The 27,477-nt window shown below is 40.8% G+C and overlaps 1 protein-coding gene across 2 annotated transcripts in view; it reads right to left on the reverse strand.

Moving 5' to 3' along the window:
• The window catches only part of agap3 (ArfGAP with GTPase domain, ankyrin repeat and PH domain 3), a 113,892-nt gene that overhangs the window by 42,804 nt on the left and 43,611 nt on the right, over positions 1 to 27,477 (reverse strand). The window contains exons 1-9 of one of the 2 annotated variants that reach the window (XM_046051365.1): positions 25,079 to 27,092; positions 18,986 to 19,044; positions 16,479 to 16,566; positions 13,410 to 13,495; positions 11,581 to 11,722; positions 10,908 to 11,042; positions 7,426 to 7,553; positions 6,942 to 7,097; positions 1,987 to 2,070 (exon numbers count right to left, since the gene is read on the reverse strand). In XM_046051365.1, the coding sequence (XP_045907321.1) occupies positions 1,987 to 2,070; positions 6,942 to 7,097; positions 7,426 to 7,553; positions 10,908 to 11,042; positions 11,581 to 11,722; positions 13,410 to 13,495; positions 16,479 to 16,566; positions 18,986 to 19,044; positions 25,079 to 26,696 (2,496 nt within the window). In that variant the 5' untranslated portion in view covers positions 26,697 to 27,092. Of the gene's footprint in view, positions 1 to 1,986; positions 2,071 to 6,941; positions 7,098 to 7,425; positions 7,554 to 10,907; positions 11,043 to 11,580; positions 11,723 to 13,409; positions 13,496 to 16,478; positions 16,567 to 18,985; positions 19,045 to 25,078; positions 27,093 to 27,477 lie in introns of those variants that run through there. The other variant, XM_046051366.1, reaches the window with a different exon arrangement.

Below are 27,477 nucleotides of genomic sequence, written 5' to 3' on the forward strand. Positions count from 1 at the left end.
GGGGGGGGGGAGTGTGTGTAGGTGTCTGTGTGTTGGGTGGATAGGGACTGGGGGGGTGAGGGGGCAAGAATGCACTCACTGCAGAGGAGCCGCCAACAGTTCCTGAGTGCATTGTTATCCTCAGTCACTATTTTCATAGATGGGAGGGCAGTAGGAGCGGGGTGGGTGGGGGTCATGTGGTGTGTAATTTGGCCCGATGGGGTAAGGTGGGGGGGTAAGGTGGGAGTGGTAATTAAGCCCACATTGACACTTTGATCTCCTTGATTGTGCATTTGACTGGCCTGGAGATCAGCAAGTCACACAACTAACCCCCTCCAACCCTCCCTACACATCTGTAAAGCCAAACACCCGCCCTCAAAAAGATCCTTTGTAGATAAAGAGGGGGGTGGCTTGTGTTGTCAAAAGTTGCCATGATACTCAGGGAAACTGGCCCAGGACTTTAGAAGGGTGCTCCCCATAATGTACTGGATAAGAATGGGAGGGTTTACAGTAAAAATTGCTCAGAGGGGATTCTTTTCAAATCTGCAAAAACCAACCTCCTGCTCACCTGCACTCATCAGATCTTCTGCTGGGAATTACACTAATCTACATAAAAATCAAGAGCTTTGCGGAGATCAAATAGAAATGAGATGTCTGTAGAATGGCCACCATGAATCTTTAAATTGCTATGTTGTTTTTTGAGGATAGTTTTTAAGCAATTTTCTGTAATTTAAACATCTGTCGTGTAAATAAGTATGACTTTGATGTAAAAGAAATGTAACAATACTTAATTTCTTTAAATGTTATAATATCATGAAATATTTGTATCTATTACATGAACACCTCTCAGTGACAGACAGATCGTCCGATACACACTGTATCTGATAAACTGTTTTTCCCCAAAGCGTTTTTTTCCTGATCGAGGGAGGGGGCCTGGAAGCGTCACCCTGCTATTATTTCAGCTGGACCAAAGCCTTGACAATTTTCTTGCAAAAGGAATGAGAAGGTCTGTCTCAACATTTTCAAAAAAGGACATTATCTTCTATCATTGGCAGGTAAAGAGGATAATATAAGGATGCTGACCCATTTTCAAAAGCCCTCACATAATCATGAGTGATTACTAATCAATGTGTCAATTACCTCTCCTTTGGTTACAGTCGGACCTTTAGAAATTACCCTCACTCAGATGTGTAATTCAGTGTTCAGTACTATCCAACTGATACTTTAAAGCAATGCATGATACATAAAAAAGAAAAATAACAAAAATACCAGAATATATTCAAACTGTAACTACGTTAATATAGAAATCACCGTGACGATCAGAGGGTTGGTAGTATTTAATATAGCACCATGTAACAGATTATGAAATTAACTTAAAAACAAATACTCAAGGTAAAGAAAAGTATTGGGATATCTGAAAATTTCAGCTGATTGTAGTTGATTATATGGATATGCATGAATAAACTTTTGCGCAAAAATAGTACCCACACACAATTATGAGCAATAATAACAATAACATTGCCACTAGGAACAAACATCTTTATATAGAAGGTGCAATCCATGATCCAAATGTAAAGTTATTACCAAAATTAATCACAGGATTGGAATCAATCCTCCCCCAAATTGATTTATGAGGTCAGACATGAACTGATTGTGCCTTTAAAACATCAACAGATTTTTTATTAGATATGCCTGTGATTTAAAACAAACAGGGACATTTCTTTGCCAATAGCCTTTCTGATGTTATGTCTAAACCCACAGCCTTCTTCTCTCTCTTGTGTGGTGCTCAGCTACACCTTGAGGTAATTTGTTATGTTGTATTATGTCTCCATCTAGTGGTTACAGTAACACATTACTTTGCCCAATACACACTCTATGGCCTATCCACTGTGATTAAATCTTTAACACACAGCACATCAACGTTAAACAGAAAGAACATCTAACAAACACAAGAAGGGATCATACTTACCAAGATAACTATGAGAAATGTAGGGTGAAACTGCTTACCTGTTTGATAGGTATGGCCCTTCCACTGCCTATGCTGTCTGTTTTACTGTCAACGCTCTTTGCTTGTTCACTGGCTTTCCGTGACTGCAAGAAAACAAGAAAGTCAGTCAGCAATAGAAGCGACACACTGACAGCAAAGCAGAGTGTGGGGTTTTGTGGGGTGTGAGGGGAGTTTTTGGGCGTAGTTGTGTATGTTGGAGTGTGTCTGGTTTGTGTGAGGGAAAGGCAAAGAGACTGGGGGTCAGAGCAGGAGGTGAGGGTTTGTGAGGGTTTGTGTTTGGAGCATTTGCAGTATTTGTGGAATAAACTCGACGTTGCAAAATAAAAAGTCTCAAAAGAAGCTCGAAATTAACAGACAAGCAGACCAGCGGAACAAACAGCAGTAACACCGACGTGCAAGTTCAAAAGAAGAAATTAAAAAAGAGACCAAACCAAGACCACAATAGACACATTTCAACACAGAGGAGACCAAGGACGACCACACATTGAGTCATGACTCAGCCCTGAAACCATTTGTGGGATCCTTCCCTCTGTTTGAGGCCCAGAGTGGGCCTTCAGTGGACCTGCAGACCAACTGCTGCTATACCAATGTAGTAATGCTTTTACAGCATGATAAATATGTTAAAATTCACAACAGGTTAAAGGGAGAGAAGGGAAAATGGTTATTTTAAACTCAAGACTTCAGTACAAGTAGCTTCCTCCGACCTTGACCTGCAAAACCTGTGTAGATAAAATTATTTAGCATTTTACAAGTGTAAAAAAAAAAGTACATGAACAGTTCAAGTTACTTGTCGTGCCTGTGTAGGGAAAAATGGTTAGACAGTAAATGTAACCCTTACATGAAAATAAATCATTTTTCTTTAAAAACCTTCCCACCCCAAAACAAATAAAGAGATGTGATACAGGCAGAGACAGACATGAGTGTGTATGGTCTCACTCAGAACATGAGAAATGTCCAGTCACCAATGGAAAAGAGGTAGAGTCTGAGTTCAAGTAAACCAACTCTGGTGTATATATTTTTTCCAACATTTTATTTTTTTTTAATGATGACTTGTTTAGCTTCTATACAGACACCATACAAAGCAAGTCACAAATCCACTTCAAAATATTCAACAGATTGAGCCAAACATTGCAGTTCCCACAAAATATAGGATGGACAATAAAGGCATTATTTCATATACTCCTTATATGTATGTACTTTGTATAGAGTACCATTGTAAATAAAATACAATACAAGATATACAGCAGTCTATATTTTCGTCAATCCGTTCATGATAGAAAAGCGATTATGCAAGAGTTCATAATCTCTGTACCAAACCTAAATTGAGAAAAACTAAAATAAATAAATGAATAAAAAAACAATTGAATGTGCAAAAATAAATAACTTAAAAATAAATAAAAGGGAAAACAAATGTTTAGTTTAACTACATTCATACAAGTCGGTGCAACCCAGTTTCAAATTTTGGCAACTTTCAGTATAATATCTCTCTGTAATACCTCAACACCCTGACACTCTACCCTGATTTTTATGAAGGCCTTCATAAAATTAAGTTACTCTGATCTAACATACCTCTCTGATAATACATTTATACCACATTTTCAGTTCCATTCAAAAAACCTCAATACTCCCTGGAAAATAAGAAGGGATCAAATAAAAACGATTACCAAATTAATGTAGGAAGAACAAAAAACAACTTGGCACCTCTAGTCCTTGAGTCCTCATTTATGGCAAAAGGCAGTGTGATGTCATGTGTCCTTTGGGCGGCTGGATAACAGTTCCAAGAGTGACTTGACTGTACAGCGTGTTTTTGTATGGGATGTCTGAATGAGAGTTAGGGGGAGAGGTCAGGAAAGGGTGGACGGGGCATTTCCAGAAGAGTCCCTACAGTCTGCCTCACATGATATTCGACAGTCTACTTTGAGTGCGCTCAAACACCCAAATGGATTCTTTAGGCAGCATTAGACGCAAAGTCCTATGGTTTCCGTATAGTGCAAGTTCTATGCATTACCCTAAATGCGATACAGCACCAAGGGTAAAGCAGTGACAAGCTGTAAGTCCTCAATAAATAACCTCCTCTCTATCAGGATAGGCAAAGCAGGGGGACTCTTTATTTTTAAACCGTCATGCTCTTCTAATTCGGAAGGAGTTGGAAAGCCCTTTTTGTTGAAGAAAGGTTGGAAACAGAAGCACAAATCTGCAAATATTGAAAAACAGTGTCAAATGGTTATTTTTTTGTTTGTTTGTTTTGGTTATGTTTTGTTTGAAACGTGGAGATCCAAGAACAAGTCAAGGGACTAAAAACATGAAATGCAAAACACCAAATGGCAGACATTAATAAATGGATTAAATGAATATGAATAAATGAGTGGGATGGAAGTATAAAAAATGCCTTAATATTCATCTAAATTCCTAAACAGTGTGCTTTTCAACACAAAAAGGGACAGACAGCCTGAAGACTTCAGGAATCCACAGACGGATTACAAAACAGATCCTTTAGAGTTATTGACCATGGAAGCACTGGGAAAGAATTGTGTACTGTGCTGACACCTAGTGGTCAAGGACAGCTATGGCAAGAACTGGTTTGAAATGATTGTGGTTGGTGAAATTGATTTGTGAGGGCAGTGAAAAGACGGAGTGATAAGATCTTCTGTAGTAAATCTTTGAGTTTTATCTACTTACTTTTTAAAAAGAGTCCCAATGCCACTGTCACAAATGTGACAAATTTTATACCCAATTACAACTGGACTACATTAATTTCTTGCAGAAATGTTCTCCTCTGTAATATTGGAACAATATATCTTGTGTGTAATGAGTCTGTAGTGAGTCTGATATTGGTCTGTCAAAGCTTGTCTACTGATGACATTAAGGCATATATTTTCTTTCATTGAGCATTTCTCGTGAAACTCCCAAAATCAACATAAAATTAACTACTTACAAGAGTGTGGCTAGAAAACAAGATATATGTTTTGAATGGCAGCCTGCTGTCTGTCAGTGAATAGCAGGACTTTCAGAGAACTTGTACTGTGTAACACAGATGTCAATTTATTTTTAAAACAGACAAAGCTAGGAAAGGGACATCCTCCATATTGTTGTGTTGATGAAATATTTTCTCATTCTGTTTTGTAAAATGGCAAAAAGGTTGGCACTGCAAGTCTTCCTCTCCTTAGCCAATCGCACTCTTCCAAGTGTCACTGAAGAAATGTCGACATCGCCCTGTTAACTCTCCGTCCCCTCCTTCTCCTCTTCCTCCTCCTTCTTCTTTCTTCCCTTACCCTCCCTCCTCCCACCCTTGGCTTGCTGCTCCTCAGAAGGTCATGAGCTGAAACTCCCGCTCGGCTTGCCATTCGGGCACCCACACTGGGTAGGTGGCGTGCTTCGGCATCTCCATGACGCGGACGGGGAGAGGCTCATTTCTCTGGTGGACATGGTTAGTCACTACCTAGCAGGGGGGAAGGGAGACAACAAGGGGAGCTAGCACACAGCCTGTACTGCTCGGAGACCACAAAGCCTGCGGCTTCCACAGCAGCTGGGGTAATAGGATAAAGGCAGTAGGAGAAATAGAGGAGGAGGGGGGGTAGATAAGGAGGTTAGAGAAGGAGTTAGTTAGAAAGAGATGGGGGTGAGAAGATGGCAGGAGATATGAGACAGGGGTCAGAAGGCAACAGAGGAAAGTGGTGAGGGGCAGGAAGACAGGTGGAGGAGAAGGTACACTTTAGAGGTGGGGAAGGGTAGATGTACCAGGGAGGAGTTAGGAAAGAAGTAATCTCACATAGCCTGATCTTTGTCTCATAAAGTTCTGGAGAAACAAGAAAACTAAAGATAACTAAACCTTTGGAAAAGCAGACTCAGCCATTCGGTTAAGTGTGACTTTAAAAAAAACACACGTTTGCCTTTTTGGAGGTAAAAACATAGAAATCTTTCATTGGTCTGAAGAACAACAATGCCATTTTTGGGAGTATTTCTACAGACCTCCCTGAACTTGAAGAGGCAGAGGTCTGGCTACGCGAGATTAGGAAATGCTTAGCGGCAAATAAGAAGGCTGGTGTAGGAGGGAAGAGAGAGGAGGAAAGGGGGGAGCAGGCTGGGTAGTAGAAGGAGAGGGCAAAGGCTACAAGTAAAAGACAAGCTTAGGAAAGCTAAGGAAATTAGAGTGGTTAGTGCACACATTTGCTATTGGTTAGAGCAAAGGGCAAATACGACAGGACATGGGGTAAAGAGCAGGCAGACAGGGGTCGGGGTACTGGTGTGGTAGTGAATCTTGGTGGTCGAGATCAGATTTGGGCCACGATAAGTAAGTAGGGTGAGGATTGGGGAGTTATATAGGCTCAGTGAGATGGTTAGTGGCTGGGTGAGCATTTCTATCTTTGATTGGAGGGTGCGGGCATGTGTTATTAGCAGCGTGTGAACAGGGCATTGGCCGGCTCGGACTTTTAGTTTTGCTTGGTCGGGCAGGAGAAGTGGCATTGGCGGTTTGTCGCTGCCGTCTCTCCCCAAAAGGGGAAGTCACTGCAAAGAAAGGATCTAGTAAAAATAAGAGGGGTGGGGGGAGGGAGGTCAAAGATTTAGACAGTGCAGAGGGCCTAGTTTGTCATGGGTGAGATGAGAAACTTAATCCATGCGCACTTACTACATCCAATTGGAAAAGAAAAAGGACATGAAAAGAGTTGACGTTTTTTTCCCCACAGTGCTTATCTTTGATATTTGCTTTGAAAGAAGAGTTTATTTTTTTGGGAGCATTTCAGGGGGTTCTAATATAATTTCTATTTAGTCTTTTTCTCCTTTGCTTATTGTGCTGTGTGAACAAGACGCTTTCTTTGCCTGCATCGGAGGCAGGAGAGGTGGCTTTGATGCATTTCGAGCTACCTGTCTCCCTCTGGTGGACAAAGTGTGCTTGGCAACATGCCTTCTAGTAGTGTGAGTGGGTGTTGCTTTGCATCAGCTGTCGCATACTTACTGTGAAAATGTTGGAGCGGCGCTTTGACTGCTTGCGGATGGGCGTGGGTGTGTTGGAGGCAGCGATGGTCTCAATGCGCATCTCCCGCTGACTTATGCTGGGGGTGGAGGGAACAGAGGAGGAGTAGTCGCTGAACGCACCCCCACCATTGGCCGCCTGGGGAGCGAGAGAGAGATTAAGAGGAACCGACAGGAGAGAGGAGAGAGGAATAGAGAAAAAGAGATTGAAAGCCAGAGAGTTAGAAAAGGAGAAGGACAATAGGAGAAGGAATAAAAACATAAACAAGCAGGTCAAGTTAGGAGACTGTAGAGGTGTACACAGTCTTTATAATGAGGGACGTGTTCTTTATATCAGCAGTTGTGATTAAATTACAAAACCTGAATGTGTTGGATCCTTCTTTACGTGACAGAATAAAGCACTTATCAATATTAAAGTAACTACATGATGAGTAAGTAAAACAGCGTGCCGTCTTTGGTGATCTTACCTGGTTAATGTGAACGGAGGGGATGGATGCAGTGGGGACTGATGAGTGGCTGGGAGAGTTAGGGAGCGATTTGCATGGTCCAATAGAGAGCTGCTGCTTTTTCCTCATGGCCACAACCTTCTGGGCAACTGGAGAAGAGAGTGGCAAAGACACAGAAACAGATTGTTCATTATTCCTGTCAAATTCTTTCTGATATAAATAATCAATCAATCAAAGCGTTATTATGGACACACAGCAGGTCCAAAAAACATACAATAAAAACAAGGAAAAGAATAGTTTCTAGTGAAAGGAATTCGGAGAGTTTTGGGGGACTGACTAATGACTGAGAATGAGAACATAGAAATCTGAATCACACATGTGCCTCTGCAGATTGTTAGTGACGTGCCATTCTGAGACACTACTTGTGTGAACAGAAGTGAGTGTAAGAACTTTAATCAGCCACAAACCTGCCACATAATTAAATAAAAAGCATCTGGTGGTCTTGGGTTGGAGACTGGATAAATTTACCAAACATGAGCTAAAACAAAAATGTTTTTAACAACTGGAAACTATATTCCTTTTAAAGGACAGTATCTCGGTTTTTGTTGACTTGCGTAAAAGCCACCTCGCGGTAATAGCACCAACAAAAAAATGTGATTATCAAGACTCTTTTGTAAGATATTTCATTTTTTAAATGTAAGAATCTGCATTTGATAGACAGCAATTTTTAGTTAAAGGTCACTTCTACTTACTTTGTTACTCACCTGTGATCACTTAAAGGGTCAGTTTGCCCAAATAACATATGCTCTTACTTTACTCTAGTAACTAGCTATGCAGATAGATTGTTTAGTGAGTTTTGGTTTCATTTGCAAAGGCTAGAATCATAACATATTGGGTGTATGTGTAGATTATCAGACTCTGCAAACAGTATCATTTCAGCACTGACCAACCCAGCACTAAATTCTAGGTTCTTTTCCAGAATGTGAAATCATTGGCGTTTTAGCCTATATGTAAATAGGCCTAGGTAATATTGTGGACTATGTGTTTTTAATATTGTGGATTGTATGTTTTTTTCCCTTTGTCTACTTTAGTGTTTGTCTGTTTAAGTTTTTCATTGTATGTCTTTTTGACCGAGTGTGTGTCCTTAATAATAAAAGCTTGATAAGTAAGTGGTAATACTTTTTAAATACTTTGGTAAGCTGGTGTAACTATTTACCTGGAACACACCACACAAGTATTTCTTATGTTCTTATGGGACTTCAGAGGTATAGAAAATACATTTATTTGCACCTTCATTCAATTCAGAATGTGATGTGTAGCCTTAAAATTAAGGGAGGTTTTTGTCATTTTAACATAAAACTAAATATTCAGTTTGCCTAATTTCCTACATTTGCTTTTCAAGCTAACAGAAGATTGCTGTAGATGTGAGCACACATAATTAAAGGCAACTACAGCATTTTTATGTCTGCAGGTTTACACACAGATTTAAGACAAGTCAATAAATACTACAAATAAGATATAAAAATAAGACTACAAAGTTCTCATTTCTTTATAAACAGAACACGATTACCTTACTAACCAAAGAAAGCTCAACAAAGTAAGCAAAGCTAATTCGAAACAGACAAAGAGGCATATGAGCACATTATCACAACTACCTCGAGCCATTTGTTTTCCAGTCAGGTAATAAGCAACATACTGCAAGGTGGATTTATACATATCTCCTGGGGAAAAAGGTACCTCCATTTCCAAGAAAACTAATCATTCAAAATGATACTTGAATTTTTTTCTGTTATTCACTGAGCTCTACACAGTGATGCTAGCCAAATGAGACTATTGTCACCATCTGAACAATCTGATTTGCCAGGCAATTGGTGCAACCCGTCATTTAATTCATGGCACACTCTAGTGAGGGACTGGGTGGAGGGGGAGGGAGGGAGGGAGGTGATGTTCACGGCTGCGTGACGTGAATTAGCACTGAGGGAAAGAGAGATGATTTGAAGTTGCGCTGACAGCTGGGACCATAACGCCCGGTTGCCTGCTGCAGCATGGCAAATAGAGAAAAAAGGCAAGAGTGATACAGAACGACTTCTCCAGACAGCCAACACTTTTTCATCTCTTTTAATTATTTCAAATTGGGCTTCAGGAAGCAATTAAGGCAGGGAGGGAAGACAACGTGCCTGTGCATCAAGTCAATGACATGCAAAGTGAACGTCATGTTACATATTCAGATGTTTTGTGAAGGAATGCTATGCTTTCAAAGGCGCTGCAGGCTTAGGGGATAATGTGCCAGGGTGGAAGCAGCCGAGTTTCCAAATGACAGTTTCATGGCTTCAATTAAGGATTCAGTGAAAAGTCAGTTTCCAGATACTTTTAAAGAGACATAAAGATGGTATTGCACCATTTATACACTATTGAATATAAACTGGTCTCTAGCTCAGAGCGGCACAGTTCTATGAAATCCTACATCATGATTTTAGCTTCCATGATTAATAATTGCAGTGTTTGACAATAATGCAATTTCATATAAAATGCTTGTTGTGTAGCATTAATTGAAGTGAGCCTGTTAATGTTCTTCTACTGCCAATCATAGCTGCTGAGCACACAGCATAAAGAATATTAATGTGTATGTACACCCCTCCACGTGAGTCAAGCTTGCACAGGCATTAATGCGTGTTGCTAGCAATAATTCATGCACAGCATGACGTGCTTTACAATTAGCTGGAAGAGAAAAACACTGTCATAATTAGTGAATTCTAACATAAATTATACTCGTGTTTGAGTGACAGATGCAAAGAAAAATGTTGATCCAAGAATATCGAGTTGATCTGATGTTTCCTCAGAGGGCATAACTGATGAATAACCTCATAGTTTTACACTTACCTGAGTTTGACCTAATTTGTCCACTTGAAATGAGAAGAAGGTGACAAGAACCCAGATCCTAGTTGTGTTTACATTATTCACACAAAATGCTGCTCGTTTGTTTATTCAAGAAATTATCAAGAACTCCTGTAGTCTTTCAATAGAATATGTCAAATTGGAAATAGTTAATCTGAAATGTAATTAGATGTTGGAACGGTGGTTAAGAATATATTTGATCTCAATTATTAAATACCTTTGGGTTTGTCTTAAGTGCGGCATGAGGATGAGGCAAAAAGTCGCAACCAACGAATTCATCAGCCCAGGTTGTTGTGTGTGACCAAATATTCATATTTAGGATGCTGATGCCAATTGTTTTTTGGCATTTTTGTTTTACAAATTACCTAAATGATTAGTCAGCTTTAGAAATAGTTCCAGATTCATGTTCTGTCAATCAACTATTTGTTTCAGCTGTAGTGAAAACAATGCCAATCAAAAGGGAAAGTTCAGGACCTATTTCAAGAATATGTCTCACATGCCAGTATGGGGTAAGTAAAGTGTGCTGTACCCTAAACCATCATCATGGTCAACCTGCACCTCGTGCTTCCTGTCTAACCCATTTCCTCTTTTTTTGACACCCCTCTCACCGTCCTGGAAGACTCTCTCCACATTCAGGCCATAGGTGGAGCAGGTCTCATAATATGTGCAGCGCTTCAAGTCATTTGACAACTTTCTGGCCCGCGAGTCATCAATCACTCTGGGGTTGGCAGCACTGATTGCATCTGAGAGAACAGGGTAAGAAAACATAGTACTCAAACATTTAAATTAAATGATATTTAGTTTTTAACACAGGCTTACAGTTTCCTAAAGCAGCCCGTCACTGTAGTTTTAACAAATGTCACTTAAACAGGAGTAAATAGTACATTTGTTCATTTGTTGGGGACTATTTTCAGTGGTGGATTAATACACATTTGATGTGCTAGTAAGTAGGAAGATGTATGTGGGATTGACTCAAAATGCATAGTTATAATCGTAATGAAGGAATATGTCACCCAGTTCAACAGTGTGGCTCATTTATGTGTTTTTAAATACTTTTGGACAATATGTGTTAGTATGATCAATTCATTGTTGGTTATGGTCTTTTCTTGGACTTTTTAAATACTAAGAAAACTATAAAATATGCCAAACCTATCATTCAATCATAAGTGTAAAAACAATGTAAGAACATGGAGTTCTTCCTGTGTAAAGTGTGTAGTTCCATTATGGAGAAAGCAATATCTTGACAAAACATACAGTATGTATCAGATGTAGGTCAAGCACCTTGTGTTCCAACGAGAACCATGGGGACCTCAGCTGTGTTCCTGTAGCTGGATAGGCGCAAGAAGTAATTGTAGACTGTCTGGAAGCTGATCTCATCCTCCAGGCTAAAGACGAAAACCACCGCATCCACCCAGGCAGCAAACTGAGGACAGAGTAGAAGTGGTATGTTGAAGCACTGTGAAGCACAAGCTGCCTCAGAACCATCGCCCCCCACTTCAGTCGTGCTCTGCACCTGGAACTAGTCCCCTCCATTCAAAAATGTGTTCAGCTTATTATCACTTTAAGTGGATGTTTGAGCTTCAGTGTGAAGACTGAAAAGACCTTAAATCGAAGTTTACGTGTGATGTGGAAAACATTCAGTGCACATAAACAGTGAATGGACTTTTCAGTGTAGGAGACATTTTCTGTTTGGTATTTGAATGTTTGAAATATACAATTCACATGATCATAGATTTCAGAATCTAAATATTTTAATTAGGGAGAGAGAACAGGTGTAAATGTAAGCATATTTACCAAAAGGTCAATAATCCTTTTGTGGAAAAACAATACGAGACACAAATCAATTTAAATATTGCTTAAAACATGTATATAATGAATACAGTTTGCTTTCATAGTGGGTCCCTGAAAAAGGCAATGTTGTTAGTTACATGCAGACATTTTTATGGTTTCGTTTGAGGTTTGAGGTACAGACAGAAGGGGGCAGTGTAGCAACAGCCATAGTACACTCAGTGTGTTGTTTTCAGGCAAAGCACCAATATGAGGTAGAATGCCAGTGAATGATTAAACACTACTACTGCATCCTTAATGGTTTTCTGTATTCCCACTGCTATCATAATCTAGAGATCTTTGCATTTGCTGCGTCATACATACATAATCTCTGCGTAGTTTATAATCAAACAGGGGAAAAGTGGTTTCGCTTGGGCAGAGGAAATCAATCCTAATTGCCATCCATTGTAGGAAAGAGGCTAAGCAGAACCCAGAGTAGTACTAACTGTGACAGTCGAGTGATACCTATTCCCCCATATTGCTCTCTTCTTCATTCAGCTTTCACATCCCGCCCAGACCCCCGTAGGGAATGAATGGCAAAATCAAGCCTCCGAGCCACACCTCTGCTCAGCTTCCTGTGAGTGTGAATATAATGGAGGCCTTTAATTATGCCACTAATTATACAGGCAGCTGACAACTGAGACAAACTCATTTCTATTCCCTAATCTTCCTGAGCGTAATGCAAGCGTAAATCGGAGCTTTGCCAGGCCAGGTGTCAGTAGCTGCTAACGCAGTGTAGATCCACGCTGAGCTCACATGTGACCGGAAACACTGAATCTTGTGAATGAAGGCAAAAGCAAGTCTGTTTGTATTCTCCAGTGTTGGGATTTGTTTGCATTTTATTGAATCTGCTTATTAAATTTGATTCATTTAGAATGCCTTAGTGAATCTATTTAGGTGTAATTTACTTTAAGCAACAGATGTTAACCCCATATTAAAAACAGATTATTAGTATCACAATATCTCTTATGAAGACTTAGTAAAGTCCACTTTGGATGAAACGGTAGCTCCATTGCTCTTCATATTTCACAATACTAATAGGGCAATTAGGTGCAGCATTGTACTTTTGACCACAAAAATGATTTTGGATGGTTTTACTCATTGATGTGTTGCTTCCCCTTAAGTGCTTTTTGGTAACACAACCACCGAGCACTGTCACACTGCTCCAAACAGTCCTGCTGAGAAGTAATGGTCTGTCTCTAAACAGTTCCTGTCTGCATGACAGTTTCTGTCTGACGCATCTCGCAGCTTTAGAGTAAAGAGTAATTTTTTCCCTATCATACCTGCAGTTCTGGAGGCCCTCCTTCATCTCTGATCAGAAGTAAGTAGCTCTGTCCATCCACCACTATTTCTTTCTTGAACCGTCCACCTGAGGAAGAGACATTTATTCATAGAGTATGTTCCAAGATCATTCTTATAGCATGTTAAGTCTGGTCTAGTGCTGGTACAAGATATTAACCGTGGAACAGGGGTTTCCCAAGGAAAAAAAGTGTAATCATAAAAACAGTGAGGATGTACACGATAAAACAAATTTAAGTGCGGTTCTCAATTTAGACCTCCTGAATGTGTTGTTGCTATAGGATGGTATGGCGACAGGAAACCAGGTCTCTCTGGAGCCAATTATGTGGGCGAGAAATTGCCATTTAGCGTGTCTAATACACAGCTGTTGAGAGAACAAGTTCAGTGCCACTGCACTGCCACAAGTCCTGGAAAGGCCCAACTTTCACTTCACAACATTACCATCACTACACTGCATGAGCTACAGTGGATTTGAAGATCGGTTTCGCTAGCATTATCAACATACACTCACTACTCTTTCCAATGAAATGATAAGACAAGGAGAAAAATGTTAGTACAGAAACTAAAAGAGTGGAAAGGAAGGGTTGGGAGATAAAATCAGAGGCAAAAATCCTCGTCTTTGTTCTGAACTGCTGTGCCTCAGGTCACACCATGTCTTGAGGATGGTAGTGAGGAGCTAACACTTAGCCCCCATGCAGCCTTGAGTTTCTCTCCCATTTTCTTCATTTCTTTTCTAATACAAATGCATATTCCTTGCCGCTAGCGAAGCTGGCTGCAGATAAAAAAAAAAAGAAAAAAAAAAGAGACCAATGGGAGAACTATGCAGTAAATTAGATTTTGCATATCATTTGAATGGTTTGCGATCCTGTGGAGATTAAAAACATTCAAATGAGAAAGTTGTGAGGCTAGAGATGTCCCTGGGAGCAAAAACAGTGTCTTATGAATACGAAAATATGCACAAATATAATTTTCAAATTTCAAAAAAAGGCCTGATCATGAAATGTATCAAAAAATGCTATGCTGAAGAAGGCATGCAGAATAAGTACACCTGTTACACTTATCAGATTTTCTGGGAGTTTAATAAGCAGATATGTTAGCTTAACTTCATATGATTAGAGAATAGAGTGTCAGAGATCACACTATTCAACCAGCTTATTAAAGGGCCATACAGTAGCCGGGCGCTGTAATTTTTAATAGGTGGACAGTATTCCTGTCTCAGCAAAGCAACACATATTCACTTGAGCCATACTTTCACCATGTTAAGTCCACTTTAGCCTGCTTGGCAAACAGGGGATTCTCCCAGCCTTTTGCACAGGCACTCAAGCCTTGCTGGATGCTGGTTGTGTAACAGAGACAGATATTCATGTACCACCAGCCAGTTTTAAAAAAAAACTAAAGTCACAGAGCTTTGGAGATTTAGACAAAAGGACTGAGAAAGTACGTGTCTGGATGTCTCTGAATCCTGTTTAAAGAGGGGAAAAAAGATGAGGAGGATCTCATTACACAGTGAGAAAGACTGGATCGGAGCGGCAGAGAAAACCAAAGATTTATCAGAATACAGAGTTTGTACAGAGCTTGGCAGCATGTACATACGCCTGACCAGATTATGGAAAGTCTCTCTGAGATCAGTATCTGTAATGAAAGCATATGGCTCTGTCAAAAACGTGAATGGAATCTTAAGTAAACATTTCAGTTATATAATCAGCCAGGATGCTGTTGTCTTCATTTAGAGCCAATACAATGCATCCAAAGAAAAAAAACAGGCAGGTTACCATACTCTTCACACTTTTCATTATGAAAAGTAATTGTGAATTATTTTAATGTGTTGCTCAACCTTAAACAACATAAATACGGAGGCGACTAATAACCTTACAGACAGCCTACAGAGAGACTGTAAGTTGGTAGGCATAGTTAACACGCAGTAAGCATACTCTGCTTACACGGAGGCTTAGACCTTGACACAGTGCCACAATCCAACGGAGCTCCATCCGGCGTTGCCATGGCAACACACCCCAGTACCTTTTTTCAGACATCATAGCAAAAGCCCAGGAACAAAACGCTGAAGAAACAGCCATCGCTGAACCTTCCTGGCTGGGCAACTCTTCCACAATGTAAATACCCGATCTGGAGTACAGCCAGTGTTAAAGCACATAAAAAACAAAGAGAGCCTGAGCAGCTGCTTTTCGTGAGACAGGTATGTTGTATCACAGCAACCTCGCAGCAATGTAAAGGGACACACGCAAAAATCTGTCGGCGTAGATTTTTGCAATGTTTCCTTGATTATATTCAACCAAGCTTGTTCTGTTTTTTTCCAGCATTTCCACCATTGATTTCTCAAGGACTAATTAAGCTTTGAGGATTTTTCTCCCTTAGTGCAGCAAAATGCCAGAAACTAATTATGTGTTTTGTGTCTCATCCACACTATAATCACACTAAAATGAAACACTGCAAACCGCTCAAAGATGATCAGTTAACTTTGGGACTTGCCTTTCAGGCCAGAAGGGGGCTTTCTCATTATGATTTTACTGATAAATTAAAGAATATCTGATTTCCATATCTTAGAGTGTGACTTAAAATGACGAGGGGTCCCTTTCTGGAGATAGCCCCTCCTAAACTGGCTGGTAAACTGGCTCGTTGGCCATCAGGACAGGAAGTAAACTGTGATAAAAACTTTCATTTAGTCCCACAGAGAAGTGACAGTGTTTAATTTGACCTTGATTCTCTAACAATGAGTAGTTTTAGTGGAGTAGCAAAACGTTTTTCAAAAATGAATCCAGCCAATTATCAATTTTACCATGCAGAAGCTTAATGTAATAATTAATATAAACTTATTAGAAAAATATTCTCCAAGGGTGTGTGTGTTTATTATATATATAAAATGTAAAGAAAACAAGCCTGCAGGTTTCTGTAGAATTTCACTTATCAAATGCTATTTTCACTCGTCAGCAGTAGTGCATTTTATCCATCCATCGATCCATCGTCAAACTTGGTTCATACATCTGAATCTTTCTGATTTGACATGTTTATTCCCACCTCCAACAGCAGACTCTTACCTTCAGGAGACTCCTCCTGCACATATGTGCCTGTTAAGTATCGGTGGACCAAGGCAGACTTCCCACTGGACAGATTTCCCACAATGCCCTGCAAGGTCAAGAGCAAAATACTGTGATTATTACTGGGCGGGCATAACATGACTGGTACAAACCACAAGCATATGTAGATTTATAGGACCATAATGGTAACAAAAGATTCTCAACACAAGGTTCCCCAACTCATTTTTTTTAAAACTTTCAGGCTGAAAGTTGAGCCTTGAAAAAATGAGTTAGCGAACCTTGTGTTGAGCATTTTTAATCAAGCTGCTGTTTCCAAGATCAACAATGAACCTTCAAAGCTCAATCATAGTGGCAGTTTTGCAGGATTTAGTCCATTATTTACAACGTGTTTACTGTTTTATTATACCCAACAACAAAACAATGCAAAAAGAGCAGTATGATCAGAAGTTAAACAATTTCCTCATGGGCCGTGTGAAAAGAATAACAGAAATGTTTTTCATTATATTTATATTACAAATACATTCATTTTGGCATATATATATATATATAAAAAGAGTCTAACAAAAAAATGCTATACAAAGAAGAAGATAAGTTTATTTAGTGTAAAATGTCCCACTCAGTACGTATCTTGGTCAGAACTGTTTAATAACCAAATTTTTGTGATTCTTATCAAAAATAATGTGTAAAATGAATTGCATCATTCTTATAAACACTTTTATCTTTGTGTCTGCCTCAAAAAATGCAGTATTTGCTGGGTAGTAATTACCATGCTAAGTAATTAAATGTTCACACAGAATAGGAAGGTGATTCAGTTTTCACTATGATGGGATTGCTTCTCTATAAGTAGATTTTAATTTCAAACTGGTATGAACCAAAAAAAACTGCAGTTAAAGCCACGCTGTCGTCCTTTACGCAGGCTGTGTCTGGTTGAAACATTATGAGGAAAGTCCTTATAACATACATCGGTTTGGTTGCAATCTTTCCCTCGCTTTCTCTCCCTGGTGTCTAGACCAGACCTAACTACAGCGGCTTCAAGGTGATGCATGGCAGAAGGTGGGCTGATGATGCCAGCATGTCTGGGAAGAACAAAGGCTGCAACATGCCTCATCTCCTCCATCTCCTCTACCCACCGTCACCCTCTTCTTCTTTAGATCATTAGTGGGTGTTAAAGTCAGGTATGGTTCTAATTATAGGGAAGTTTGAGGCACAAGAGCAAAGATATGTTTAAGGCCTTTCCCAGCCTTCCCTCTCTATAATTGAAGTACACACACACACACACACACACACACACCGAGGTACCCCAGCAGAATAAACTATGAATAAGCTTTAAGTTAGCAAAAGTTGTAGGCACGGTGAGGTGAAAGCTATGAGTCAACAAAAATCGACTTTAAATGTACCACTGAACCGGTTTCCTGCTGTTTTAACTGCTTGGCTTTGTGACCTGCTGGTATAAAGCCTTCATGAAATCAAAAGGCTGTATCAGCACTATTCCAGTACAAAGTACTTCTACTCTTCTTTGTAGATGTTTAGATGTGATCTTGGAATATTAAGAGTGTGGATTTGATGATCAAAAGATGGCAGCAAAATAAGGTTTGACCACAGTTTAGTTACCATCATCAAACTACAATACCAGGGTACAGCTCTTTGTTGTAGCAGATGTTTTAGGGTTTTGCTCACCCTATCATTATTTCAACTAATCTGCAGGAAATGTTGTGACCCCAGTTCCTGTCATCATAACTGCAGCATGAGAAACATGTAACTGATTTTGCCAACATATTAAAAACCTTCTGAGACATATGACCAACTTCTTTTCAGAATGACCTTGCAATTCTGACAGCAATTCTTTGAATTTTTAGAAAGGCATAATAGCTATTTTGAGACACTTCATTCAGTGTTTCCAGGTCCATTTAACAAACCCCCATGTGGAAACTGCCAATTAACACCTTAGAAACATAAAAGGAAACAGGCGAATTTAAAGTGTTTGAAGCCAAAAAAGCAAGTTTGTCTTTGAGTTCCCTGCGAATTCTCCCCTTTTCATTCCATTGAAGTTTTCTCTTTTGCAGCACAACAATGAATTCACGTAATACGGAAAGATTATATCAACTGTCAGAATGGTGGAGTGCAGTTTTTCAAGGCTGCTAGTCTTTATGGGTAGAAGGCATTAAATCATGTGAGGATGTTAGTTGTGCATTTGGCAGCGGCTGCGCGTGTGCTTCACTGGCGGGTGGGATCAGACCCAGGATGTGTCACTAGTCTAGCCCAGAACTGTCACTCATCTCGTGTCCTGCTGCAAGCAACCCTCCATCTCCATGCCAACGCATCTCATTAAAAATCCCCAACTACATGCCAGGGAAAAGTCCAGCCAATTTCTCAACTGTTCCCTCTCATGTAAAATGCAAAACCAGTATTACACAGACAGAACATGCTTTCCCAATGACATTTAAATCTGTCAGCAAGATGAAACCGAATCAACAGGGGGACTGTTAGAAATTTAAAAAGTTACTCACCACTTTCAGCTCTGGCACTGAACGACTCAATGTCCATTCCTGGCTGTTGACGAACGAGTCTATAGTGAAAAAAGGATAAATACAAATTAAGTCCAGAAGCACTGAAAGGTAATCCATCTGTTTGTGTCCCATTTGACCCCAGCTACAGATAATTACGACATTACAAGTATTTCCCATTGGATGATGGCAAAGTGACTTTACAGCTACAGTTTATAGACTATCTGTGCTGTGTGCAACAGGTTTTATGATGGAATGTTCAGCTGTCGTATACATATGGCAAAGCCTATGCACAGTTTGACATAGTGGGGGGAATTGATTTTTTAAAAGAGTGTTTGTTCCATTATCTTTTATTTCCTGCACATAAAAACTCCAGAGTAAACCAGCAGGAGTATGTCAAACTTTTATACAGTTTAGTGTAGATTTGCAGAGCCATGCTGTCCAAAGTGAAGAAGATTTCTGTCGCTAGTTGTCTCTCACACCAAAACAATAACATAAGATGTAGTTTGATGATGTTGTGAATTAGCGTGGGAGCATGGGGGGAGTCGTCTTCGGTGCTAAACATCCACCATTGCCGATTAAAATCTTTGTGACGTGAGACAGGCAGAAATCATGTTCACAGACGGGGTAATGTATTAAAGTTTTATTCACGTTAAGTTTAGTCACCTTTCCCGACTTCCTTCCTCACTCTGACGTATCCCACGTCTCCCCAGAAGTTATAGGAACTACAGGGGTAAAGGGGATGGACGCCATTGACATGAGACCAAATGAATTGCACCGTTACCTTGAATAAAACTGAGAATTTCTCTAGGTTTGATTATTGTTGGAAACATCTGGGATAATTTATGTACAAAAATCAACAAAATATGTAACATAGGCTGAGTTTTAATCCGAAAAGATTATCCTATTAACACATTGGAGTTGCAACAATTAGTCGCTTAATCAATTACTCAGTCACTTTGGAGAAGAAGAAAGATGAAATTTGGATATTGTCTGTTTTTAAAAAAAAAAAGAAAATCTATAGTAGTTAATTGAACATATTTGGGTTATGGACAGTTGTTTGAACATAAGCAATTATAATAATCCAAGCTTTGAAACAGGTTTTGATTTAATCCCTGATCCTGAACATTTTATCAAATTGGCAGATTAATTGAGAATTAAACCAATGGTTGGTTACAGACGAAAAACACATTTATAGAAACAACCAGTCAATAAAGATTTCGCTCACTCTCTGACGTATTTGCTCATGTCCTGTTTTGTTTATGTATGTAGAACTTATAAAGCACATAAATGCCAAGAAGTAATTGAGAAACACCTATGGAAAGTACAATCTATGCAGAATATGTCAATATAAAGGTTTCAACACAGTGGAATCTCTAAACGGGTTTTAGCTAATCCATTGTGAAAAGACAGCCATTATCAGGCTTGACACAACTTGTCTGGTTTTCCAGTCACATTTGGAGACTTTGTCTCATGCTTTGAAACAGGGCAGTGGGAAAGAGCACAGTGAGGAACAATACAAACTCTCACAACTAAAAACACAAATGACAACTCCACAAGCTGTGCTTGTTTCCCACAGAGATGGAGTACACAACTTTGTGTCATAACAGCTATTAGAACAAAGACCACCTTCCTGTGTTGGATCATGGCTTTCTCACCATCTGAACCCCCCAAGAAGCAGATACCATCTCTAATACAGGAGTGTAGACTCTCTGTCTCCAGGTAACAAGGTGTGTGTAACCAGGTGAACCCCGAACACTCCCTTGCCACGTCTGAATCCTGTTTGTTGCCGCAATAGTGGTTTCCCTTTGTGCCCGTGGTGATTCTAATATGAAAGGACTGACAGCATAAACAGTAAGGTATCCACTGTCGCTTTAAGAAACGTTTCTATTTTCTCTCCAAAACCTATGCTAAAAGCACATGACTCATTGCTGAGTAGACATGAGCCAAAAATCCCTTTACAACAGTTAGAGTAAACAAAACAAAAAACTTCTGCTAAAATGTTTACTTATTTCTGACCTCCATTTACAACGAGCCTTGTGCTGCTCAGGATGTGTCACTTGTTGTGGGAGAGGAGAAAAGTTCATCCCTAACAGAAGGGCCTTTCATCAAGCATTGTGTGGAGCAGAGTAGTCTTTAAACAGCACGCCTCATGTTAAGCCCTCTCAGTGTGGGTTTGACATGTCAGAACATGAGCGAAGATACCCATCTGAGTTTTCAGTGCAGGAAACTGAACGCAGCTCACAGTGCTCTGAGACAGTATCAGATAAAGTTGTTGCCTTGTTTTCTTGGATTTCCTGTCATTTTGTACAGACCTATTATTTAGCGATTTATTATCTGTACTTGTAATGATGAATTTAGATTGTGTTATTTTTCACATAATTGGGTTGATAAACTATCAATTAGACTAACACATTGAAAGGTTCCAGTCCTTACCACTTGTTGCATTAAGTCAACATTAACAAAGAATTAATAAACAGATAATTAAACAGAAACAGAGTAAAATAAAGAACAAAAAACAGAAAAAAGCACCCCAGATGCACAGACATTTCTCTCACCTTTATCCACATAATCAAACTTTCAAAAGGGGGACATATTCACATAAAAGGCCAATCCATAGATAACTATGGAGGAAAATTAGGGTCATCAAAGGCCAAGATAGAAATGGAGTTGCTGGCTACTGACAAGCGCTGCATGTCTAGAACAGAACATTCTCTTACTTTTTATGATTTCAAGGACATAAAAACACTGAAAAGAAATGAGGATTTACACATTTTTCTTAACAATCAAACAAAAATCATCTCATATATTTCCTCTTATGAACACACCCACAACAAATTTTAACACCGAGAAGATGCCTAACTTTTTGGCATCCTTAGAGCAGAGAGTACATTTTGGTATCCTGCTTAAAAAAAGGCCCTAATTAAATCCATGTGCTCTGTGTTACATCATCCTTTAAAAATGAACATCCCTGCATTACTGTGTCCCAGAATGCCTATGGAAACAGAAAGCCCCGGCATCTGTGATGCTAGAGAGGACACCAGTGTCTTTGTCTCTGTGAGGGGAAAACTGCGTTGCCAGCTTGTTTGTTAGGGTTTTCACTTCACTGCTCATGTCTACTCAGATAAAAATGACCGTTCAGTTAGAAGGTAGCGAAGCACAATCGTCCCCCCACTTATTCCATTTTAATGAGAAAAGGAAATGCAATGTGAGCAAAAATGCTGCGCATATGGGGTTTTTTTTTGAGTGTGTGTGCATGTGCATACATGGGAACATTTCTACGCGCAGTGAATCTGAAATGGTTTTTGGAATGAGAGAGGACAACCTTGAGGTCTAAATTTCCACTCTAGCTCTGACTGACTTTCCAACCATGCTTTCCCACTGTCACAAATTACAGAGTGAGAATTTAGCTAGCAATTAGTATTTCTACTTCCCTTATTTGCCAACCTCAAGACCAACCAACATTCTCTGGCTCACTACTTTTATCATGCCCATCTTTACAAAATCATCCTGCATCATATTCCTTTTATGTGCTGCTGTTCGGAGCCATTCATTCAGTGAACAACCCAGTCAGAGCTCCTCTAAGCTCCAAAACACCAACCTGTTATTTCTATCTAAGGAGGTAAGTGACAAACACAATCAGCAGAGAACAAGGTAAAAATCTTTATACCAAGCCAGTCTAATGCGGTCTGGATAGCCTGCCCTACTTAAGGCTCTTAAAGCCTTGTTCTGTCTGCAGACAGACATTGATCACTTCCCCGAAAGTAAATCGGGCATTCTGGTTCAGGGTTCTCTAACGTGAGATTTGGAAAATGGGGTTTGAGATGTCTTGCAGGACAAAGCCCATGTTGATTAACTCAATTTGTAGGGTTAAGTTAAGAACATGTCAGATTATCCACAAACAGTGCAACTGATGGAAACAATCAACTGAATTAAAAAGGAAAACTGCATACAAAGGGATGGAAGATCTGCAAATTGCAGGCCCAAACTCAAACTTCAAAAAACAAACAGTTTGTACTTGTTGGAGAAAAGCTCACCTCATAGCTGAGGTTTGTAGTGGCAGATGCTCAAATATGAGTTTATATGCGATTGTTAACAGATTTCCCTCTGTTAATGCTCAAACTGTTTCACTCAGTGATTATCCAATTTCTTGCTGTCTCCCATTTCTCCTACAGCAGGTGACAGGGCATTATCACAGTGTAACTGTTTGTCCCAATTTTCTTGAATGCATCGGTTTGTCTTAAACATAATTACCTGCAGGGAGTTTGGCTCACTCACCCCTTCTGGTATGAATGGAATAACCAACGCTTCTTTTAAATACATTTTCCACCTGCAGATTTTGTAGAAGTAGGCAGACTAAATACAGCTACAATGTAAAGTTGATTCAGGAAATACTGTTGGCAGAAATTCACAGGATGTGGTATCAAATGAGACATACCAAGGGGAAGAACCAAAGGGAATTCCATCCTCATGAATACATTTTATGTCAGATTCAAGATAAAGGAGGATGGATCACACACATGGGGGAATTTTCTTCAAATTGCAATGGCAAGTCAAGGCAAGTAAGAATAAATCCGCATCAGTGAGCACATTTCTGTCAGCTGGATCCCGCTGACACTTTACACCGAGGCTTCTTACAGTGTCGTACCTACAGTCCCATTCCCAATATTTCAACCTTCACTAGGTAAGTGTACTGCTGGCCACCTAGGCCCCGTGACCAGCCACCCCTCCTCCAACCCAAAGACCCCCAGAGAGACCCCATCTCAGCACATGGTTCACTGATCACTCATGCCTCCACTGGTACGACAGAGTGGCTTTGTTCATCCACAGGTGGGGGTGGGTACACAGCCTGCACACCTCAAACCCCTCACCCTGTATCTTGTACCTTCCTCCAAACCTCACTCACACACAAGATTAAGGAGCGTGTGCATGTTTAGGTGAAGGCAGGGCTTCAGCTTTCTAGATTTAATTTAGTAGCAAACACTTAAGCAGGTAGCAACTTGAGCAGAGTCCCACCCAGGGCATTGAACACCTTTAACAACTTTACTCAGGCCGATTGGCACACCTACATTCCTAATGCCTGACTGACTGACTCTGCAGTGGAATAAATGGACAAATACCACTTGACACTCCACAACAGAAATAGGTATCCTTGGTAACATGTCATGTGAGAATACAAATAGACTGGGAGATCAACTAGGTTGACCTCAGGAACCATTACGAGCGTTATGCTGGAATGAGAATGAAAAATCTGGTTTGCTGGTTCAAAGCTTGGCTGAATGCGAATGAGTACAGGATATGTGTGACCTGACATTAGGGAAAGTCATTAAGTTGTCACAGACAACTAATTAGGTCCTCGTGTGAAGGTGTGAAATTGGAGCTTGACACACAAAATGCAGCAAATCACAGCTATTAATTCAGATAGTTACAAATATTTTCCTCTCTCTGCCTGCTCTTCCAGGAAACTGGACAAACACACTCCACAGAGTTAACCTTTAAACACAGTGCTCAAGTCTTCTTCTCTTCTCCCCATCATTATAGTATGTAAGCCTTCTTAATTTAGCCCTGCTAGGCTGCCAAACGCATCCCCATTACAACCACTAACTGCGTTAATGCTACTGCTTTAAGCTGTTTCTCTGTGAGGCCAACAGACAGCATTATCAAGACTCTCATATACTGTGCCTGGGTAACACATACAGTACTGGGGCTGCTTATACCACACTGGAAAACAATTATAATATGTTCTTGTCAGTTGCTGGTGATTGAGTTTATTGTACTTACCTACTCATTTACTGAACTTCAAAAAATCTTATGCAAGGCAAATTGATTTAAGTGCATACACACTGGCAGTTCACACATGAAAAACACAAATTAAGTACCCAAAATAGAAATTCCAAAAGGACTCTCTGGAACCAGACGTTTTTGAATGCCATCCAAACTCACTATTCCCCATGTGTTTTTCATTTGCCTGTCCTTCTAAAAAAAAAGAGCACTTCCTTGTTTCCCTTGAGCTGTAACTTTCTATGCAGTGAAGGAGGGGGTATGAATGGAGAAGTGAGCTGAGAAATAAATTCAGCAATCTTGCCTTGGTCTTACCTTGACCTTTGTGGGAGTCAATGCCTGCCAGAGTCTCTATGGTGACTGGCTGTGACTTATTATTCCCAGCCAGGGGATACTGGCCTGTGTCTTTGCTCTGGGACTGCTGGGATTCACATTTACCACTGAATGGCTGCTCTTTCCTCCTGAAACGGTTGGCTATGAGCTGCCATAAGCTTGGTTCTTCCTGCACTGGTTTGGAAGACAGTTTTGTTGGACAGAGGGGTACCTCCATTACCTTGACCTTCCCCCTACTGTGGTACTGAATATACTGCATGCCTCCATCCTCTATCGGCTCACTGGAAGTTGGAAGGGTTCTTCCTGTGAGGTACGAAAAAGGTAGTGGAGCCATTGTTGTCTCCTCAGCAGTACTTCTAGTCCGAGAGCACTCCTTTGACTCCGTTTCAGACCCTAAAGTAACTTTGTCCCGGGGCCGAGTCCTCCTGATTCGCAGACTGAGGCTCCGCCTTAAGGAGCTCAGTGTGCTTTTTGGAGCATCACATTTGCTGGATTTGAGAGAAGATTTTGCATCTTTGTCACTTTCCTTCTCCTTGTTCTTATCTCGAGCTGCTTTGCCAAAAAGCCTCCAACGTAAGGCCCCTTTGACAAAGCCTCCTCCATCGCTGCCTGTGTGGCTGCAGCTCCTCTGGCTATCTAGCTCATCATCAGAGCCCCTCTTTCTTAGCTCTAGTACTGTCATACTGACAGGCCTGGGTTTACAGCTCCTTTGGCGGACTCTGGGGGTCACCTCTGCAGGGAGCAAAGGCAGCTGAACTACGACGGGACTGAGGCCATCCACAGCCCTCAACTCAGCCTTCCTGCTCCTGTACTGCTGGTCATTTTCTAAAATGCCTGCCCTCCTGACATTGTGCTGGATCGAGGGCTCCGGCAGGACAGGGACAGGGCCTGGGCCTGCCAGCATGCACACACTCCTGGGCCTCCGCAGCCGTCTTTCTTGTTCAGGTTGAGAATCTCTTTGCTGCTTGACTGAGTCGCCATACATGCTCAGCGTTTTCCTACCCAGCGGAGCTTCATCCTGACGTGGCCTTCGCAACACGGCCCGTGGCAGAGAGCTGTGTCCTGCAACAGTGCCATGTTCCCCAAAGACAAGCCCTTTAGCATGAGCGGTGACAGAGCGTAATGTTGCGCTCCAAATGTGTTGCTCCCGGGTGTCTGTCTGAGCAGCAAACTCTGCCACGTCTTTGTCTTGCTGTGAGGAGTTACCTGAGTTCTTGGAAGGCTGTTTCAAAAACCTGTCTGTCTTCATTTTTCCCTCCACCTCATCCAACTCCTCCTCATTCTCCTCTACAACTACCTCCTCTCTTTGCCTCCCAGCTCTACCTGTGCGGCTCAGGGAGGGCCACCTGTCGAGCTCCTGTCGTGCCCTGCCCAGCCTGGGGCTGTTCTCCATTGGCACTACACTAATTATCTCTCCTCTTGGCTGGCAATTCTCCACCGGGGTGTTGGTGACCCGGCCCATTCCCAGCTCTGACCTCGGCGCATCTCCCTGTGTTTCTTTCAGGATTACAGAGATGTGGTAAACGATTTTCCCCTGCTGTTGGCAAATGGCTGTACTCCTTGGGGTCACATCCACAGTCCCACTGCTAAGGAATAGCATGGCACTTAAGTAAAACTGATTCACACATACATCCTCATTCAGACACCAATACAAGCCTGTAGCACAAGCCAATGTTCACATTCTGCCCAGGAGATGTAGAGATTCAGCTCATGAAGTCCTTCGTTTGAAGACTAAATTCCTATGCCAGGCATAATCCTTCACCTTTGACATGGGAAAAAAACTTCAAACAAGTTAGAGCAAAGCTTTGCTGCCACCTGCATCCTCTGGCTCCTTTACTCAGCACACTCACACAGGCATTTAGATGGTAGCTGCTTTCTTCCCACACTTTGTTCTACTTGTCCTGAACAGGCAGATGAACAAAAGAAAAACAGGTTATCCACTGCTTGTTTTGCAACAAAGTCGTATCTGTAAAAGTTGCAACTTAAAAAAAAAACAGAATCATCCTTCCTCTTTGGCAAGTTATGAAGTGAGCTATCCTTGTTGTTGGCGGTGCAGACAAACCCTTTAATCTCTGAGCTCTTGCCATGTAGAGCATGAGGGAGTGAGTCTATGTTTGAACTTTCAGCTGCCTTCCAACCCCTGGGACACATGGAAAACAAGGAGTGGATCCCACAGGCATTAAACACGCCCTCCTGATTTCTCCAGAGCTGCTAGCTGCCCCCAGAGACATAAACAGACAAACGTTAACATGGGATTGAGAGAAGACTGAGCTGATTACACACTGCTGTAATCAACAAGGACACGACAATCAACACCAGCCATGAATGGGCACTTTGTGTTCTTCAGACCAATGGTAAAACACAAAACAAGGGATACTCTC

This window comes from Micropterus dolomieu, linkage group LG06 (assembly GCF_021292245.1).
Source record: "Micropterus dolomieu isolate WLL.071019.BEF.003 ecotype Adirondacks linkage group LG06, ASM2129224v1, whole genome shotgun sequence".
Taxonomy (NCBI): Eukaryota; Metazoa; Chordata; class Actinopteri; order Centrarchiformes; family Centrarchidae; genus Micropterus; species Micropterus dolomieu.